The sequence below is a fragment of the Triticum dicoccoides genome, chromosome 6B, assembly GCF_002162155.2.
Source record: "Triticum dicoccoides isolate Atlit2015 ecotype Zavitan chromosome 6B, WEW_v2.0, whole genome shotgun sequence".
NCBI lineage: Eukaryota > Viridiplantae > Streptophyta > Magnoliopsida > Poales > Poaceae > Triticum > Triticum dicoccoides.
Window position 1 is genome coordinate 134464155 of NC_041391.1, and position 18770 is coordinate 134482924.

The 18770-nt window shown below is 40.5% G+C and overlaps 1 protein-coding gene across 1 annotated transcript; it reads right to left on the minus strand.

The window, feature by feature from the left end:
* Positions 1–3185: 3185 nt before the first annotated feature.
* LOC119324473 (ethylene-responsive transcription factor 1-like) lies at positions 3186–5631 on the minus strand. Its single transcript, XM_037598264.1, has 3 exons — positions 5213–5631; positions 3534–4378; positions 3186–3454 (listed from the first exon to the last, which is right to left on the minus strand). Exons 1-2 carry the CDS (start codon positions 5532–5534, stop codon positions 3543–3545), a joined length of 1158 nt encoding a protein of 385 aa, XP_037454161.1. The 5' UTR covers positions 5535–5631; the 3' UTR covers positions 3186–3454; positions 3534–3542.
* Between the last annotated feature and the right edge of the window lie 13139 nt (positions 5632–18770).

Genomic DNA, 18770 nt, shown 5'->3' on the forward strand with positions numbered 1-18770 from the left:
TTCATCCAATCAATCGGCTTCAGTTAGCAGCAGTAGCGAAGGAATCGCTCCATCGGGTTCAGTTAACAGCCATCGATCAATCCCTCGGGTTCAGTAACGCGTAGCCTGCAGTGCAATCGCTCGGGTTCAGTTAGAGCCCAACGCCTCGCTCGGCTTCAGTTAGAGCCAATGCCTCGCACACACACGCGTACGTACGAGAGAAACGCGCATTGCTCCGCCCCCGACCTCCCACCGTAACCGGCAACTCCCTGAAATTTTTTCTCCCCCTCGCTTCTACCACGGTTTTTTCTGTCATGGACGGCCCAAAGAATATCATGCAGCTGCGTCTCCGGCCCGCCCAGGACGAAAAGCCCATTTTCTGTCATGATTTTTTGTCATAGAAGTAGGAGCCCACCACATCTATGATGATACCGGGTTTTGTCACAATTATCGTCATAGAAGTGTCATATGTATGACAAAAAAAATTCGTTTGGCCCAAAATGTCACGGATGTGGCTTTTTTTTGTAGTGAGTATTGCCCCTCGGAAATGAATGGATAGATGGTTCACTTTGTTTTTTGAATATTGATGGTTCACTTTGTTTCTTTGGTACCAAGCCATTTTTTTCTCAATATTGTACGACACCCCTCCCCTGAGAAAAAGGTTGTACTATACAAAAATCCATTTCTACACCGGAGCTCATCTGCACCCATGCTAACGAAAAAGATCAAAACAAAAATTAGAAAAATTCAAAAAATTCTAATTATTTTGTGCGGTAGACAATTTGATACGGGAGGTCCCCTCCAATTTTCACATCATTTGGATATATGATTAGCTCTTGACAAAAATGACATATATATATATATATAGGTAAAATGTTTGGGGCACCTAGGTGCATTCACTGTAACTGTTCACTACATCTTTGATTGTTCATAGAAGGGTGGTTAGATCTGGCATAAATAGTATTCATTGCAAGATTACGAGAAGTACTAATATTCCAATATGCCGCATTTTTTCTTAATGTTGCCCACTAATAGGAAATAAAGAGTAATGTATGTAGTATTACTTTGTAGTGGTTTACTCTGCTGTTCCAGGAAAATAGGGTTATGTTTGTATGCATTAGTACTTGGTAGTGGTTTACTATGCTTTTATAGGTTGCAAAAAGGAAGTTTGGGCTACTTGCAATTTAGTATGCTCATTCTACATGCACTAATAGGACCCATTGGTTCATTCTGGTTGGATGGCAGGAGGACTAGAGAATGCCCATGTTGTTTATAAGAGTGAGAGTTTTCCAGTGTGCAAGCATGACTAATCTGACATATTTTTCTGCTTCCTGGATTCTGGACTCACATGCATCATATTATGGTTTCCCAACAACAACAATTTCACATTTGCATTGTTAGGTGATCGGCCTACCAAGAAAAAGAAGTCAAGATAACATATCCCATGGTTATGTCAAGGTAATCATTTTTAGAACTTCTGATTATCATTGGTTGCTAAAATCTGGTATATATATGTAGATCAGTAACCTTTCAGCAGTCCAGCACCAAAAGTTCTGAATTATTTCAAGGTGCTATGATTCTCACAATCTTCTTCCGTACGTGTTGGTTGCTTGAAGGACATAGCCAATTGAACATCATAGATTGATGCCCTTGTTTCACAAACAGTTGGCCCTAGGTACTAAATATAGTTTAAACTTGTAATAAACACCTTCCATTACAATGATGAGGACGCATAAGCAAGCACTCTACTTTTAGATGCATATTAACTTGTTTTTGCAAGTTGATACAAAAATATACTCTTAATCTGTAGACACGTCTTCTCTGACTTGGGAAACATTTATGTCAAAAACTTTATATGATTGGAAGTAATAAACCTATACTTTTTGGAACTATAATCCTTCGTTTATCTATATACTTCCATAGTGAGTCTGAAAGTATGTGTGTTGTGCAAGACATCACCACTATCCTTTTGGTTTTGAAAGATTGATTCGTCATGAATTCTGCTATTATGCTATGATGAATGCTCTATAGGAATCAAGCTTGCTTGAAGATGTAAGTTAGTTGATGGTCTTGTGACACTTACTAGATGTTTTGAATTTATCAGGAGGTCAACAATAACAGTTGGCTTCACTCCTCTCACTAAAGATCAATTGATTCAGGTAACAAACTTGTTTGCATGTGTTGGTCACTTTACTGGCTATCTTATTCAAGATCATCTTTATTCTAATCGATACTTCCAGAAAGTCAGCTTTCAGGTTTAGTTACTAGATCCTACAGTGCAGTTTTCCCATACCATTTTGTCGACAACTTAAACCTAGCTAATATATCTTTTCAGGTTCTCTGCCATCCCATGAATGCAATAGGAAAGCACTAGAAGTTGTTCAAATAGATTGATGTTAGCCTGTGATTTGACCACATACGAAGTTTTGACTAAAGAATTCCTTTTTTGATGATTATAACCAGAAATATGACATAACAATGGAAAACAGCGCAGCAGCGAAGCACACATTTGCTTCTAGTAACTAGTAATCCTTCACGAACACTAATTCCTATACTAACAAAAACTAGCAAACCTATTGTACTATGGACTCGAACTTCACAACTTTCCACGCCATGTACATCCACAGAACTAGTTGACCCTCTAATCAAGATTACCACTAACATACTTATGCCGACGTCCAATCAAATCAAGGACGTAACATGATAGTGACATGAGACCACCAATTTGGTGAAGGTTTTGGTAATAAATCAAGTGTAAGGTATGTGGTTCACATGGCTTCTCACCTGGAGAGGGACTGAGGAAAATAAAATGCATTTCTATAGGAATGCACTGAAATGGAAAATCCTCCACTCATGAATTAGGCGCACTAAATGTTTACTAAGAACTACGTCGGTGAGAAGAACTACATGCAGAAAGAATGACTCCATATGATCACACATCTAGTATCAAAGATAAGTAAATCTGGTATATTTTGCCATAGCTTGAAATGACGAGGTATAATATAGAGGACATGCTGGCTTAACACACACTTTTTCAAAAAATAGATTGAAACGTCTAGCCTCTGCATCCATAGGATATGCGCACAACTATAATTTACCACACCTCTACAACAAAAATTATGCAAGCAGCCAGGAAAATCCATATTTAATAGATAAACTTATGCTCAGAAATAAGATATAGTGGTTACTTCTATCACCAATTAAAGGAAAAAATGATCAAGTGCACAGATTAAAGCAAATTGGACACAAATCCATGATGTTCACATTCAGAAATGGTAGTGACGACATAAAAGTTGACAAAATATAAAGACAACGGTTCATCATAAATGGCTGCCACATAGAGACAGACAACTAGGGAAAGGGTCGATTACAAAACAGACTCAGGATGTAATTTTTTTGCATCTAAGATTGAACATAAGCATATGCTAGCTGAAGGTGACAATATAGTGCTTCCCAATCTTCCATAATCTTATTCCTGAAACGCAGAACACAAAGTTCAGAGTGATGAAAATATTATCAACCTCACACTAAACATGCAATATGCAAAGGCTTACCCTTTGTCCCTATATAAATGGTTTGGATCCCTTAGAAAAATTCCCACACATTGGCATGCCATCGGAACTCCAAATGTCCATGTTGCCAATGACTTCCCGAGGCACATCAAAATTCAGAAGGCTATCAATCGGCTCGACCACGCCATCATCCATAAGAAGCCTCACCCAAGGCACGAAATCGACATCATTGTTCTCCATAGAAGGAGGCACCACTGAGTTGTAGGTGTTACTCTGGACGAGCGCAATAGATTCAGCTCTTTCAGCAATCACCACTGAGTTGTAGGGGTTACTCTGGACAAGTGCAGATTCTACTCCATCAGCGATGGTAGAAATGGGAGCAGTGGATGATATATCCGAGGTCCTGGTGTCATAATTCCAACCCAAGTTAGAGTAGCCAAAGGAGTTGCTTTCCTGGTCAGAGTGCAGATTCATAACAGAGGCTTCAACAGGGGCATCAGAGTTCATTGCAGGAACAAATGACACGTTCTCATGCAGAGCAAGTGGCTGGTTTGAGGCAAAGTTAGTAGATGGGTAGATGAAAGCATTTGGGTTGGCAAGGTTATTGACTATTGGTTCCCGTGATGCACTTAGCTTGGGTGCTTTAGGAGCAGCACGGCGAGTACGGTGCTTCTGAGGAACTGTTGGTTCCTCTGGAAAGTTAACATTGGCCTTGTTGCCATAGATCTTGCGTGCTTCAACATCATAAGCTCTTGCAGCAGCTTCGGCATTGTTGAAAGTACCAAGCCAGACACGGACACCCTTGCTAGGATCTCTGATTTCAGCAGCCCACTTACCCCAGGGGCGCTGACGGATACCCCTGAATTTGTTTTTTCTCTTCCTTTTTGCTGAAGGACCACCAAAACCGGCATTAGTTATGCTGCTTAAATCATCATAATTGGAAGACCAATGTCAATGCTAAGAGGGACCAACACGCACAAATTTCTCCCACAAAAAGTAAATAATTTCATCATGGATATGAATTTATATGTAAAATATGACGATGGTAAAACAATTAAAATAAAATCACAACTTACTAAATAAGGAAAATTGAGGGTCCTCATAAATTGACCTCACATTATAGACTTTTGACACCATTCTACAATTATTAATCTACAAATTGCATTATAGATGATGCAGAATCAATGATATTTTTTCAGCTAGATTCAAAGATTGGCAGAATAATCTTTTAGACTGATAAATGAACCAAGTCTAGAACAATCCTTACACACACCTAGAATCATCATAAGGAAACAATTCAAGAGACCAAGACCTCTAAGCAAAATGGAGAAATCGGACCCTTTCTGTGGATTTACTACCCCTTTCGACTAAACCATAAGCTTATGGACCACCAAAAGCATAAATCACAAAATCAACAACCTAACAACCAAAATCGCTTCTGTGAAAGAACAGGACAGTGTTGGAAAAATCCTACCAACCGAATACAACAGACAAATGGAAGAACCTAACCCTTCATCCAAATCACTTCATGATAGCACATCCAATCCAAACACCGCCCAAACATAGCTTCCAATAGGAATCCCAACACAATTTGTCTTCCTACCCAATCGAATGACCAAACAGTTTCCAAACCAATCAAACAATCACTTGGTACAACACTCAAACGCTAAAGGTAATGATACACAGATTCAAAACTAATCCAAGCAACCCAGGGTTGATACCTTGGGAGAGGGACCGCCCCTTGACAGCAGTGACGGGCTTTATTTCGATGACCTCCTTGTTGTCATCCTTCTCATCCACCCCACTATGACCGAGATCTAGATCGGATTCCCCGGAGTCGGCCTCGAATTCTTCAAACTCGGCCTTGAAGTCCTCCTTGTTATCATCCAGACCGAGTCCCCTGCGCCCATCGAGCCCCATGAATCGCGTGTCCCCACTGCCCCCCAGTCGGGGCTTCTTCTTCTCAGGCCATAGAATCGCCTCTGTCACCTTTTGCGTCACCATCGGAACCTCGAGGTCCGCAAGGGACGCCCCGCCATACATGAAGGTTGTTGGTACCTTGTCGTAGTCGTCGCCGGGGAGGGGAGGGGCCTCCCTGGAATTGGTAAATGGGAAAGGATTTTTAGTGAAGCAGGTAGCAGGTGTGGGTTGGCAAGTGGGGGCAAGGCCAGTCTACTAGATATGCGGGAGCCGCGTGACAGCGTGAGGAGGCATGTGGTGGGACCCACGCGTCAGCAAGGGGCCGTGCTGCGAATGGAAGGCACGAGCCAAGTTCTGAACGAGCGTTTCTACTTGGGGAAATTTTGCGTGTTAGACCCTTGGTGGAAGTGGTATTTCTAGTATTGCCCTTCGGGAATGAATGGATGGATGTATGTTTGACTTTCTTTCTTTGGAGCCAAGCCAACAAATTTTAGCTCAAGAATGTTATACTACACACCTGTAGTACAAGTGTACTAGTACTATCGCACACTCCCCATCCGGGTTTATTGGACGGGTTCATCCAACTGAACATTTAACAAAAAATATTTTCATAAATGATTGTGTGTAATGTTAAGATTTTTGCAGATCACTCATAGCTAGTTATGCCATTTATTAGCTCAAGATTGTACTATACACTTGTAGTACGACTGTGACTAGTGGCATGCTCCTCCTATCTGGATTTATTGGACAGATTCATCCAACCAAACTTTTGACCAATATCTTCTCATAAATGATTGTCTGTACTCCCTCCGGTCATTTTTAGTTCTCATATAAGATTTGTTTGAAGTCGAGCCTCATAAAGTTTGACCAGATTTATAGAAAAAATACCGACATTTCACAATCTGAAATCAATACCAGCAGATGTGTTATGACTTAACATTTCATATTGTATAATTTTAGCATGGTAGATGTTGACGTATAATTTTAGCAAGTGTGGGTTGGCAAGTGGGGGCTTTGCTCTAGCCCCTCTTTAGAAAGAGAGAATCACATCTGGTGACTTTTAATAGTGGCCAACACTCTAGCCAGATTTATTTCATCCTCTCGAGAAGAGAAGATAGGCGTGCGTGCCTATATTGTAAGGTGATACCTGGAGAGAGTGTTGTCCCTCAGCATAAGCTGGTGGTTACTGACTTCCGCTTTCGGATTTGTGTTCAACGGGATAAGCATGCCAAAGTCGCTAGAACAAAGTAGTGGAAGCTCAAGGGGGAGGTAGCTCAGTTGTTTAAGGAGAGGGTCATTAGGGAGGGCCCTTGGGAGGAAGGAGGGGATGCTGACAATGTGTGGATGAAGATGGCGACTTGCATTCGTAAGGTGGCCTCGGAGGAGTTTGGAGTGTCTAGGGGAAGGAGAAGCAAAGTTAAGGATACATGGTGGTGGAATAATTTTTTCAAACGTCAATACCTGGATAGGAGTGAAGACAACATAGAGAAGTACGAGATGGTGAAGAAGGCTACAAAGCGAGTTGTCAGTGAAGCAAGGGTTCGGGCGTATGAGGACCTCTACCAATGGTTAGGCATGAAGGAAGGCGAAAGGGACATCTATAAGATGGCCAAGATCTGAGAGAGGAAGACAAGGGGATGTTGGCCAAGTCAAATGCATCAAGGACGGAGCAGACCAACTCCTAGTGAAGGACAAGGAGATTAAGCATAGATGGCGAGAGTACTCTCACAAGTTGTTCAATGGGGAGAATGGGAGTTCTACCATTGAACTGGACGTATCCTTTGATGAGACCAGCATGTGTTTTGTGCGGCAAATCCAGGAGTCTGAGGTCAAGCAGGCCTTGGAAAAGATGAAAGGAGGCAAGGCGATGGGCCCTGATTGTATCCCCATTGAGGTCTGGAAAGGCCTCAGGGACATAGCGATAGTATGGCTAACCAAGCTTTTCAACCTCATTTTTCGGGCAAACAAGGTGCCACAAGAATGGAGACGGAGTATATTAGTACCAATATTCAAGAACAAGGGGGATGTTCAGAGTTGTACTAATTATCGTGGAATTAAGCTGATGAGCCATAAAATGAAGCTATGGGAGAGAGTCATTGAGCATTGCTTAAGAAGAATGACAAGCGTGATAAAATATCAAGTTTGGTTTCATGCCTGGGAGGTCGACCATGGAAGCCATCTTCTTGGTACAACAACTTATGGAGAGATACAGGGAGCAAAAGAAGGACTTGCATATGGTGTTCATTGACTTGGAGAAGGCCTATGATAAGATACCTCAAAATGTTATGTGGTGGGCCATGGAGAAACACAAAGTCCCAACAAGTACATTACCCTTATCAAGGACATGTACGATAATGTTGTGACAAGTGTTCGAACAAGTGATGCCGACACTGATGACTTCCTGGTTAAGATAGGACTGCATCAGGGGTCAGCTTTGAGCCCTTATCTTTTTTCCTTGGTGATGGATGAGGTCACAAGGGATATACAAGGAGATATCCCATGGTGTATGCTCTTTGTGGATGATGTGGTGCTAGTTGACAATAGTCGGACAAGCGTTAACAGGAAGTTAGAGTTATGGAGACAAACCTTGGAATCAAAAGGGTTTAGGCTTAGTAGAACTAAAATTGAGTACATGGTGTGCAGTTTCAGTACTACTAGGCACGAGGAGGAGGAGGTTAGCCTTGATGGGCATGTGGTATTGATGAAGATGTGAATCATCGAATCAGCCGGATGGATGAAGTGGCGCCAAGCTTCCGGCATTCTCTATGACAAGAGAGTGTCACAAAAGCTAAAAGGCAAGTTCTACAGGACGGTAGTTTGACCTGCAATGTTGTATGGCGCTGAGTGTTGGTCGACTAAAAGGCGACATGTTCAATAGCTAGGTGTGGCGGAGATGCGTATGTTGAGATGGATGTGTGGCCACACATGGAAGGATCGAGTCTGGAATGATGATATACAAGATAGAGTTGGGGTAGCACCAATTGAAGAGAAGCTTGTTCAACATTGTTTGAGATGGTTTGGGCATATTCAGCACAGGCCTCCAGAATTTCCAGTGCATAGCGGACAGGTAAAGCGTGCGGAGAATGTCAATAGAGGTTGGGGTAGACCAAATTTGACATGGGAGGAGTGCGTAAAGAGAGATTTGAAGGATTTGAGTATCACCAAAGAACTAGCGATGGACAGGAGTGCGTGGAAGCTTGCTATCCATGTGCGTGAACCATGAGTTTGGTCGCGAGATCTTATGGTTTCACCTCTAGCCTACCCCAACTTGTTTGGGACTAAAGGCTTTGTTGTTGTTGGTAGTGGTAGATGTTGATGTTTTTTCATATAAATATGGTCAAACTTTGTGAAGATTTCAGACAATTCTTATATGTAGAGTAAAAAGGACCATGGGGAGTAATTCTAAGATCCATCAAACTAACTCATAGCTATTTACTTCATCCATTTGCTCAAGATTGTACTACACACCTCTAGTATAAATGTATTATTACTGTCATACTCCTCTCGTCTGGGTTTATTGGACGGGTTCATCTAACCAAATGTTTACCCAATATCTTCTCATAGATGAGTGTGTGTAACTCTAAGATTCTTGTAATTTACTCATAGTTAGTCCATTGTTCTCAAAGAAAAGCAAAGTTGCTCCATTAAGTTACTAGCATGTATCGTGTGCAATCATTAGCATTATTATATGGTAGTTATATGAATTATAAGTTAGCATTATCACATTCTTGATCTAACCATGTATATGGAGATCTAGCATTTCTTTTAAACTAACATGACATCGACCTTACCTAATATTCAACCAATATCTCCTTATAAATAACTATGTAACTCTATGGTCCTCATAAATCACACATATCTACCTACCCATGTTGAGTTACTATCATGTATGTGCAATCATTAGCATTATTATAATGATAGCTTATGAATTCGGATGAACATTGCAGCCTTTTCATAATATGTTCATGATCTAACCTTGTATATAGATATTTAGAAAAATGAAAACTAACATGGCAATGTTGCTTCGCGACTTCGTGTGTCTTACTTGACACCGAGAAGAAATAATTTGAGAGTACTTTTGTTTCTTTTTGAGAGGATGTGGTTGGCCGATGCATGAATGAAGCAACAACTCTCGACCAAAACATAGAATTTGTGTACAAAATCTACAACTGAGTTTCTTATACTCAAATAGCACAAAATTATGTAAACCATACATAGATTTTTTTAATAATATCCAAGAACTTTTAATATATTAGGTGGTTTACAACCTTGTATCCTGGCTAACAATGGAAAAAAGTAATTTCGGAGCAGTCTTTTTGGGTTGGTGATGCATAAATTATGCTACAGACCAACACGTAAATTCGTGTTGCCACTCTACTTAGAGAGATAAAAGGAGCGTAAATCGTGTGAGATCGAAAAGCATAGACCGCATGAAACCAGGAAAGGTAAGAGTATAAAGCACGTGAAAATAGAAAATTTCTCTTGCGGGAAATCTTATCTAGTATGGTGCTACATATAGCCAAGGGAGGAGTTAGATTCACACTAGTCAATGGGCCTACTCTGGTTCACTACAACATGCTACACATGCGTCCATGGACATCACGCGCAGACATAGCCACGGGCTCGAGTAGCTCCGCCTTCGGCTATGATCTAAGCATATATTGAAAGCTTTAAAAACATAAGAAATATTTAACCCCCTCGAAAAACTAACCATAAGCAGTTTCAAACTTTTGTGTCCTACCTAAAATTAAGAAAATGTGATACTACAGTATATCCTACAATAGACAAGGACAAAAAGTAATCGTAATACGTGTATTAAAACCAGCTCAGTGACGTGGGGAAATGCCTTTATAGAGGGACCTCTTGACGGTGGTGAATGGATTGATCTCGACGACCTTGAACTCCTCGAAGTCCACATCATTATCCTCCATCCCGAGTCTGACCCCAAACCCGTCAAACCGCATGGGACACAGGCCCCCACTGCCACCCCATTGAAGCTTCTTCTTCTCAGGCTACAACGTTGTCAGCATCACCCTCCAGGTCACCATGGGCGTCTTGAGATCCGTGGGGATTGTGTTGCCGCAAATGGCCGCTAGTACCTCGTCGCAGTCCATGGGGGAAGGAGCCTCGCCTGAATTGGTAAATAGAGAAAGGTTAAATGAAGCGGTGGACGGGTGTATATGTTGGCAGGTGGAGACGAGGAATGTCTCCTATATACACGATGGTCATGTGATGGTGCCTCCCCAGGCAAGGGGGCGTGTGGTAGGGCCCATGCGTCAGTAAGAAACTGCATGGTGGGTGGATGGCACGAGGTAGGTTCTGTAAGCGAGTGTTTCCATTCGGGAGAATCTTGCGCGTTGGTGATAACCCACAAGTGTAGGGGATCGCAACAGCTTTCGAGGGTAGAGTATTCAACCCAAATTTATTGATTCGACACAAGGGGAGCCAAAGAATATTCTTAAGTATTAGCAGTTGAGTTGTCAATTCAACCACACCTGGATAACTTAGTATCTACAGCAAAGTATTTAATAGCAAAGTAATATGATAGTAATGGTAACAGTGGCAAAAGTAAAGATAATAGTTTTGTAGTAATTGTAACAGTAGCAACGGAAAAGTAAATAAGCGAAGCATAATATGTGAAAAGCTCGTAGGCATTGGATCAGTGATGGATAATTATGTCGGATGCGATTCCTCGTGTAATAGCTATAACCTAGGGTGACACAGAGCTAGCTCCAGTTCATCAATGTAATGTAGGCATGTATTCCGTATATAGTCATACATGCTTATGGAAAAGAACTTGCATGACATCTTTTGTCCTACCCTCCCGTGGCAGCGGGGTCCTAGTGGAAACTAAGGGATATTAAGGCCTCCTTTTAATAGAGAACCAGAACAAAGCATTAGCACATAGTGAATACATGAACTCCTCAAACTATGGTCATCACCGAGAAGTATCCCGATTATTGTCACTTTGGGGTTGTCGGATCATAACACATAATAGGTGACTATAGACTTACAAGATAGGATCAAGAACACACATATATTCATGAAAACATAATAGGTTCAGATCTTAAATCATGGCACTCGATCCCTAGTGACAAACATTAAGCATAGCAAAGTCATAGCAACATCAATCTCAGAACATAGTGGATACTAGGGATCAAACCCTAACAAAACTAGCTTGATTACATGGTAAATCTCATCCAACCCATCACCGTCCAGCAAGCCTACGATGGAATTACTCACGCACGGCGGTGAGCATCATGAAATTGGTGATGGAGGATGCTTGATGATGACAATGGCGATGAATCCCCCTCTCTGGAGCCCCGAACGGACTCCAGATCAGCCCTCCCGGGAGAGATTGGGGCTTGGCGGTGGCTCTGTATCGTAAAACGCGATGAAACTTTCTCTCTGATTTTTTTTCTCCATGAAAAGGAATATATGGAGTTGGAGTTGAGGTAGGTGGAGCATTAGGGGACCCACGAGACAGGGGGGCGCGTCCAGGGGGAGGGCACACCCCCCACCCTCGTGGACAGGATGTGGGCCCCTGGCCTTGATTCTTTCGCCAGTATTTTTTATATTTTCCAAAACTTATCTCTATGGATTTTCAGGTCATTCCGAGAACTTTTGTTTTCTGCACAATAAACAACACCATGGCAGTTCTGCTGAAAACAGCGTCAGTCCGGGTTAGTTTCATTCAAATCATGCAAGTTAGAGTCCAAAACAAGGGCAAAAGTGTTTGGAAAACTAGATACGTTGGAGACGTATCAACTCCCCCAAGCTTAAACCTTTGCTTGTCCTCAAGCAATTCAGTTGATAAACTGAAAGTGATAAAGAAAAACTTTTACAAACTCTATTTGCTCTTGTTGTTGTAAATATGTAAAGCCAGCATTCAAGTTTTTAGCAAAGATTATGAACTAACCATACTCACAATAACACTTAGGTCTCACAATTACTCATATCAATGGCATAATCAGCTAGCGAGCAATAATAATAAAACTCAAATGACAACACTTTCTCAAAACAATCATAATATGATGTAACAAGATGGTATCTCGCTAGCCCTTTCTGAGACCGCAAAACATAAATGCAGAGAACCTTTAAAGACCAAGGACTGACTAAACATTGTAATTCATGATAAAAGAGATCCAGTCAAGTCATACCCAACATAAACCAATAGTAATGAATGCAAATGACAGTGTGCTCTCCAGCGGGTGCTTTTTAATAAGAAGGTGATGACTCAACATAAAAGTAGATATGTAGGCCCTTCGCAGAGGGAAGCAGGGATTTGAAGAGGTGCCAGAGCTCGATTTTAAAATAGACATGAATAACATTTTGAGTGGCATACTTTCACTGTCAACGCAACAACTATGCGATGGCAATATCTTCCATACTACAAGCATTATTGGCGGTTCCCAAACAGAATGGTAAAAGTTTATACTCCCCCACCAACAAGCATCAATCCATGGCTTGCTCGAAACAATGAGTGCCTCCAACTAACAACAGCCCTGGGGGAGTTTTGTTTAATTATTTTGATTTTCTTTGATCTTTTTGGATCATGGGACTGGGCATCCTGGTTACTGGCCCTTTCTCGTGAATGAGGAGCGGAGTCCACTCCTCTTGAGAATAACCCACCTGGCATGGAAGATAAAGGTAGCCCTAGTTGAAACATGAGCTGCTAGAGCATACAAAACAGAATTTCATTTGAAGCTTTGGAGTTTGGCACATACAAATTTACTTGGAACGGCAGGTAGATACCGCATATAGGAAGGTATGGTGGACTCATATAGAACAACTTTGGGGTTTAAGGAGTTTGGATGCACAAGCAGTATTCCCGCTTAGTACAGGTGAAGGCTAGCAAAAGACTGAGAAGCGACCAACTGAGATAGCGCAACAGTCATGAACATGCATTAAAATTAATTCACACCGAGTACAAGCATGAGTAGGATATAATCTACCATGAACATAAATATCCTGAAGGCTATGTTGATTTGTTTCAACTACATGCGTGAACATGTGCCAAGTCGAGTCACTCAATTCATTCAAAGGAGGATACCATCCCATCATACCACATCACAATCATTTTAGTAGCATGTTGGCATGCAAGGTAAACCATTATAACTCATAGCTAATCAAGCATGGCACAAGCAATTATACTCTCTAAATGTCACTGCAAATATGTTTACTTCATAATAGGTTGAATCAGGAACGATGAACTCATCATATTTACAAAACCAAAAGAGGTCGAGTTCATACCAGCTTTTCTCATCTCAATCAGTCCATCATATATCGTCATTATTGCCTTTCACTTGCATGACCGAACAATGTGTATAATAATAATAGTGCACGTGCATTGGACTAAGCTGGAATCTGCAAGCATTCAACTCAAGAGAGAAGACAAAGTAATATGGGCTCTAAGTTAAATAAACAATCATGCATATGAGAGCCACTAAACATTTTCAATATGGTCTTCTACTCTCGACCCCCAAAGGAAAGAAAAGAAAATAAAACTATTTACACGGGAAAGCTCCCAACAAGCAAGAAGAAGAACGAGAAATATTTTTGGGTTTTCATTTTAATTTCTACTACAAGCATGGAAATTAAACTAACTAATTTTTTTGGTTTTTCTCAAAGTTTATCAAACACACAAGAAGAAAGCTAGAAAAAGAAATTAAACTAGCATGGATAATACAATGAAAGAGTATGAGCACCTACAACTATAATAGTGTGTGAACATGAATGTAAAGTCGGTGAGAGATACGTACTCCCCCAAACTTAGGCTTTGGCCTAAGTTGGTTTATTGCCAAGGATTGCCTGGCTGATATCTGTAGTTGTAACTGGGGTCGTACTGAGATGCAACAGCAAATGCCTCCTGAGCTGCGGCATGTTGGCGAGCCGCCTCCGCTCTCCCCTCGTGTTCAGCTGCCTCCTCCCTGGTAACAACATATCTTCGTTTTGCCTGGTAATCAAAAAGGGAAGGAGCAAGGAGAGTAACATGGACAGAGCTACTTCTGTCAAAGATTAGTCGATATTAAAGGAATTGTTCATTGCTCAAAAGAAAATGATGTTTGACCATCGCGTCATAATCTAAATAAGCAGGAGGCAACACCATATCCCCCTCTCGTGGGGCTATACCAAGATAATTAGCAACACGGGTCGCATAAATACCTCCAAATAAATCTCCAGACATACCATTATTATGCAACCTACGTGCAACTATTGCCCCCAAGTTGTAATCTTTATTACCTAACACAGCACTCTTGAGGACACAGAGATCAGGGACACACATGTGACATGCTTCATCTTTACCGTTAATGCATCTACCAATGAAGAGAGCAAAATAATGTATAGCAGGAAAATGCATGCTCCCTATGGTAGCTTGTGCTATATCCCTAGATTCTCCCACAGTAATACTAGCAAGAAAGTCTTTATATTCAGATTTGTGGGGATCATTAACATTGCCCCACTGAGGGAGTTTGCAAGCAGTTGTAAAATCTTCTAAGTCCATGGTATAAGATTTATCATAAATATCAAACAGGACACTCTGAGAATTACATGAAGATTTATATTTAAACCTTCTTACGAATGAATCAGTCAATAGATAGTATTGAGGACACTTATCTTGTAAGAAGTCCTCCAGATCGCCATTACGCACACATGCGTCAAATTCATCCTTAATGCCTACTTTGACCATAAACTCGTCTGATGGCCACTCACAAGCTCGTACTTCGGCATCCCTTGGTGGTTCATCGTCTTGCTCACGCATGGCACGCCTGGGTCCTTTCTTTGTTGAGGAACCACCTTGATACATTCTCCTAGACATAATTCTTTTTCTGAAAAATTTCTGAAATTTTAGTAACTTCAAAATAAAAGTGAATAAAACTAAACAAGATTGGTAGCAACTACTCCTATAAGTGTCTAGAGCCTATATCATGCATTTAGAATTACTTGGGACCTCATAAATTTGACATGCAAGCTCAAGAACAGGGTCACCTAGGCAGCAAAAATTTGCAATGCATAAAGCACTAGAACAAAAACTAATTGGACCAATGGAGGAGTCACATACCAAGCAATAATCTTCCACAGCAATTTTGTGAATGGGGCTTTGAGCAAGGAGATCGAAATCGCGGCAAAATGAGCTAGAACTCGTGCTTGAGCTGGATGGGGATTTTTTTGGGAAGAAGATGGAGTGTGTGGGTGAAGGAATAAGTGGAGGGGGGCCACCATGGGCCCACGAGACAGGGGGGCGCGCCCAGGGGGTGTGGGCGCGCCCTCCACCCTCGTGGCATGGTGCTTGCCCCTCCTGCAGTGTTTTCAGTGCCTAAAATCCTCAAATATTCCATAAAAAATCATACTAAATTTGCAGGGCATTTGGAGCACTTTTATTTTCGAGATATTTTTTATTGCACGGATAATTCAGAAAACAGACAGATAATACTATGTTTGCTTTATTTATTCTAAATAACAGAAAGTAAAAAGAGGGTACAGAAGGTTGTGCCTTCTAGTTTCATCCATCTCATGATCATCAAAATGAATCCACTAACAAAGTTGATCAAGTCTTGTTAACAAACTCATTCCGAATAACACGGAACCGGAGAAATTTTGAATAACACTAGGTTACCTCAACGGGGATATGAACATCCCCAATAATAAGAATATCATACTTTTTCTTGACAGTAGGAAGAGGAAATTCAAAACCTTCAATAATAATAGTTGGAACTTTTCCAATAGAATTGATGCTATGGACTTGAGATTGATTCCTCGGAAAGTGTACAGTATGCTCATTACCATTAACTTGAAAAGTGACATTGCCTTTGTTACAATCAATAACAACCCCTACAGTATTCAAAAAGGGTCTACCAAGGATAATCGACATACTATCGTCCTCGGGAATATCAAGAATAACGAAGTCCGTTAAGATAGTGACATTTGCAACCACAACAGGCACATCCTCACAAATACCGACAGGTATAGCAGTTGATTTATCGGCCATTTGCAAAGATATTTCAGTAGGTCTCAACTTATTCAATTCAAGTCTACGATATAAAGAGAGCGGCATAACACTAACACCGGCTCCAAGATCACATAAAGCAGTTTTAACATAATTTCTTTTAATGGAGCATGGTATAGTTGGTACCCTGGGGTCTCCAAGTTTCTTTGGTATTCCACCCTTAAAAGTATAATTAGCAAGCATGGTGGAAATTTCAGCTTCTAGTATCTTTCTTTTATTTGTAATGATATCCTTCATATACTTAGCATAAGGATTTACTTTAAGCATATCAGTTAAGCTCATACGTAAGAAGATAGGTCTAATCATTTCAGCAAAGCGCTCAAAATCCTCATCATCCTTTGTCTTGGATGGTTTAGGAGGAAAGGGCATGGGTTTTTGAACCCATGGTTCTCTTTCTCTACCGTGCTTCCTAGCAACAAAATCTCTATTATCATAACGTTGATTCTTTCATTGTGTGTTATCAAGATCAACAGCAGGTTCAATCTCTACATCAGTATTATTTTTGCTAGGTTGAGCATCAACATGAACATTATCATCAACATTATCACTAGGTTCATGTTCATCACCTGATTGTGTTTCAGCATCAGCAATAGAAATATCATTGGGATTCTCAGGTGTGTCTACAACAGGTTCACTAGAAGCATGCAAAGTCCTATCATTTTTCTTTTTCTTCTTTTTAGAAGAACTAGGTGCCTCTAAATTATTTCTCTGAGAATCCTGCTCGATTCTCTTAGGGTGGCCTTCAGGATACAAAGGTTCCTGAATCATTCTACCAGTTCTAGTAGCCACTCTAACAGCAAAATCACGTTTATTATTTAATTCATCGATCAAATCACTTTGAGCTTTAAGTACTTGCTCAGCTTGAGTGGTAACCATAGAAGCATATTTGCTAATGAGTTTAAGTTCATCTTTAACTCTAGACATATAATCACTCAAGCGTCCTATTTTGAAAGCATTGTTCTTTAATTCTCTACCAACATAAGCATTAAAAATTTCTTGTCTAGCCATAAAGTCATCAAATTAATCTAAGCATAGGCTATGAGATTTGGTAGAAGGAATTTCAACTTTATCATATCTATAGAGAGAATTTACCTTCACTACCTGTGTCGGGTTATCAAGGCAATGTGGTTCTTCAATAGGCGGTATATTAAGACCGTGTATTTCTTCAATAGGTGGTAAATTCTTAACATCTTCAGCTTTTATACCTTTTTCTGTCATTGATTTCTTTGCCTCTTGCATATCTTCAGGACTGAGAAATAGAACACCTCTCTTCTTCGTAGTTGGTTTAGGAATAGGCTCAGGAGTTGGCTCAATTGGTTCAGGAACTGGCTCACGAAGAGTCCAATTATTTTCATTAGTCAACATATTATTCAATAGTAATTCAGCTTGGTCATCTGTTCTTTCCCTAAAAACACAACCAGCACAACTATCCAAATAGTCCTTGGAAGCATCGGTTAGTCCATTATAAAAGATATCAAGTATTTCATTTTTCTTAAGAGGATGATCAGGCAAAGCATTAAGTAATCGGAGAAGCCTCCCCCAAGCTTGTGGGAGACTCTCTTCTTTGATTTGCACAAAATTATATATTTCCCGCAAGGCAGCTTGTTTCTTATGAGTAGGAAAATATTTAGCAAAGAAATAATAAATCATATCCTGGGGACTACGCACACAACCAGGATCAAGAGAATTAAACCAAGTCTTAGCATCACCCTTTAATGAGAACGGAAATATCTTAAGGATATAATAATAGCGAGACTTCTCATCATTAGTAAACAGGGTAGCTATATCATTCAACTTGGTAAGATGTGCCACAACAGTTTCAGATTCAAGGCCATAAAAAGGATCAGATTCAACCAAAGTAATTATTTCAGGATCAACAGAGAATGCATAATCCTTATCAGTAACACAGATAGGTGAAGTAGCAAAAGCGGGGTCAGGTTTCATTCTAGCATTATGGGATTGCTGCTTCCATTTAGATAATAACTTCTTAAGATCATATCTATCTTTGCAAGCAAAAATAGCTCTAGCAGCTTCCTCATTCATAACATAACCCTCAGGAACAACAGGTAATTCATAATCAAGGGGAGAACTTTCATCATCACTATCATCAATAATAGCATCTTCAATAATTTCATTCTCTCTAACCCTAGCAAGTTGTTCATCAAGAAATTCACCTAATGGCAAAGTAGTATCACGCACAGAAGTAGTTTCATCCTAAGTATCATGCATAGCAGAAGTGGCATCATCAATAACATGCGACATATCAGAATTCAAAGCAGTAGCAGGTTTAGGTGTCGCAAGCTTACTAATAACAGAAGGAGAATCTAGTGCAGAGCTAGATGGCAGTTCCT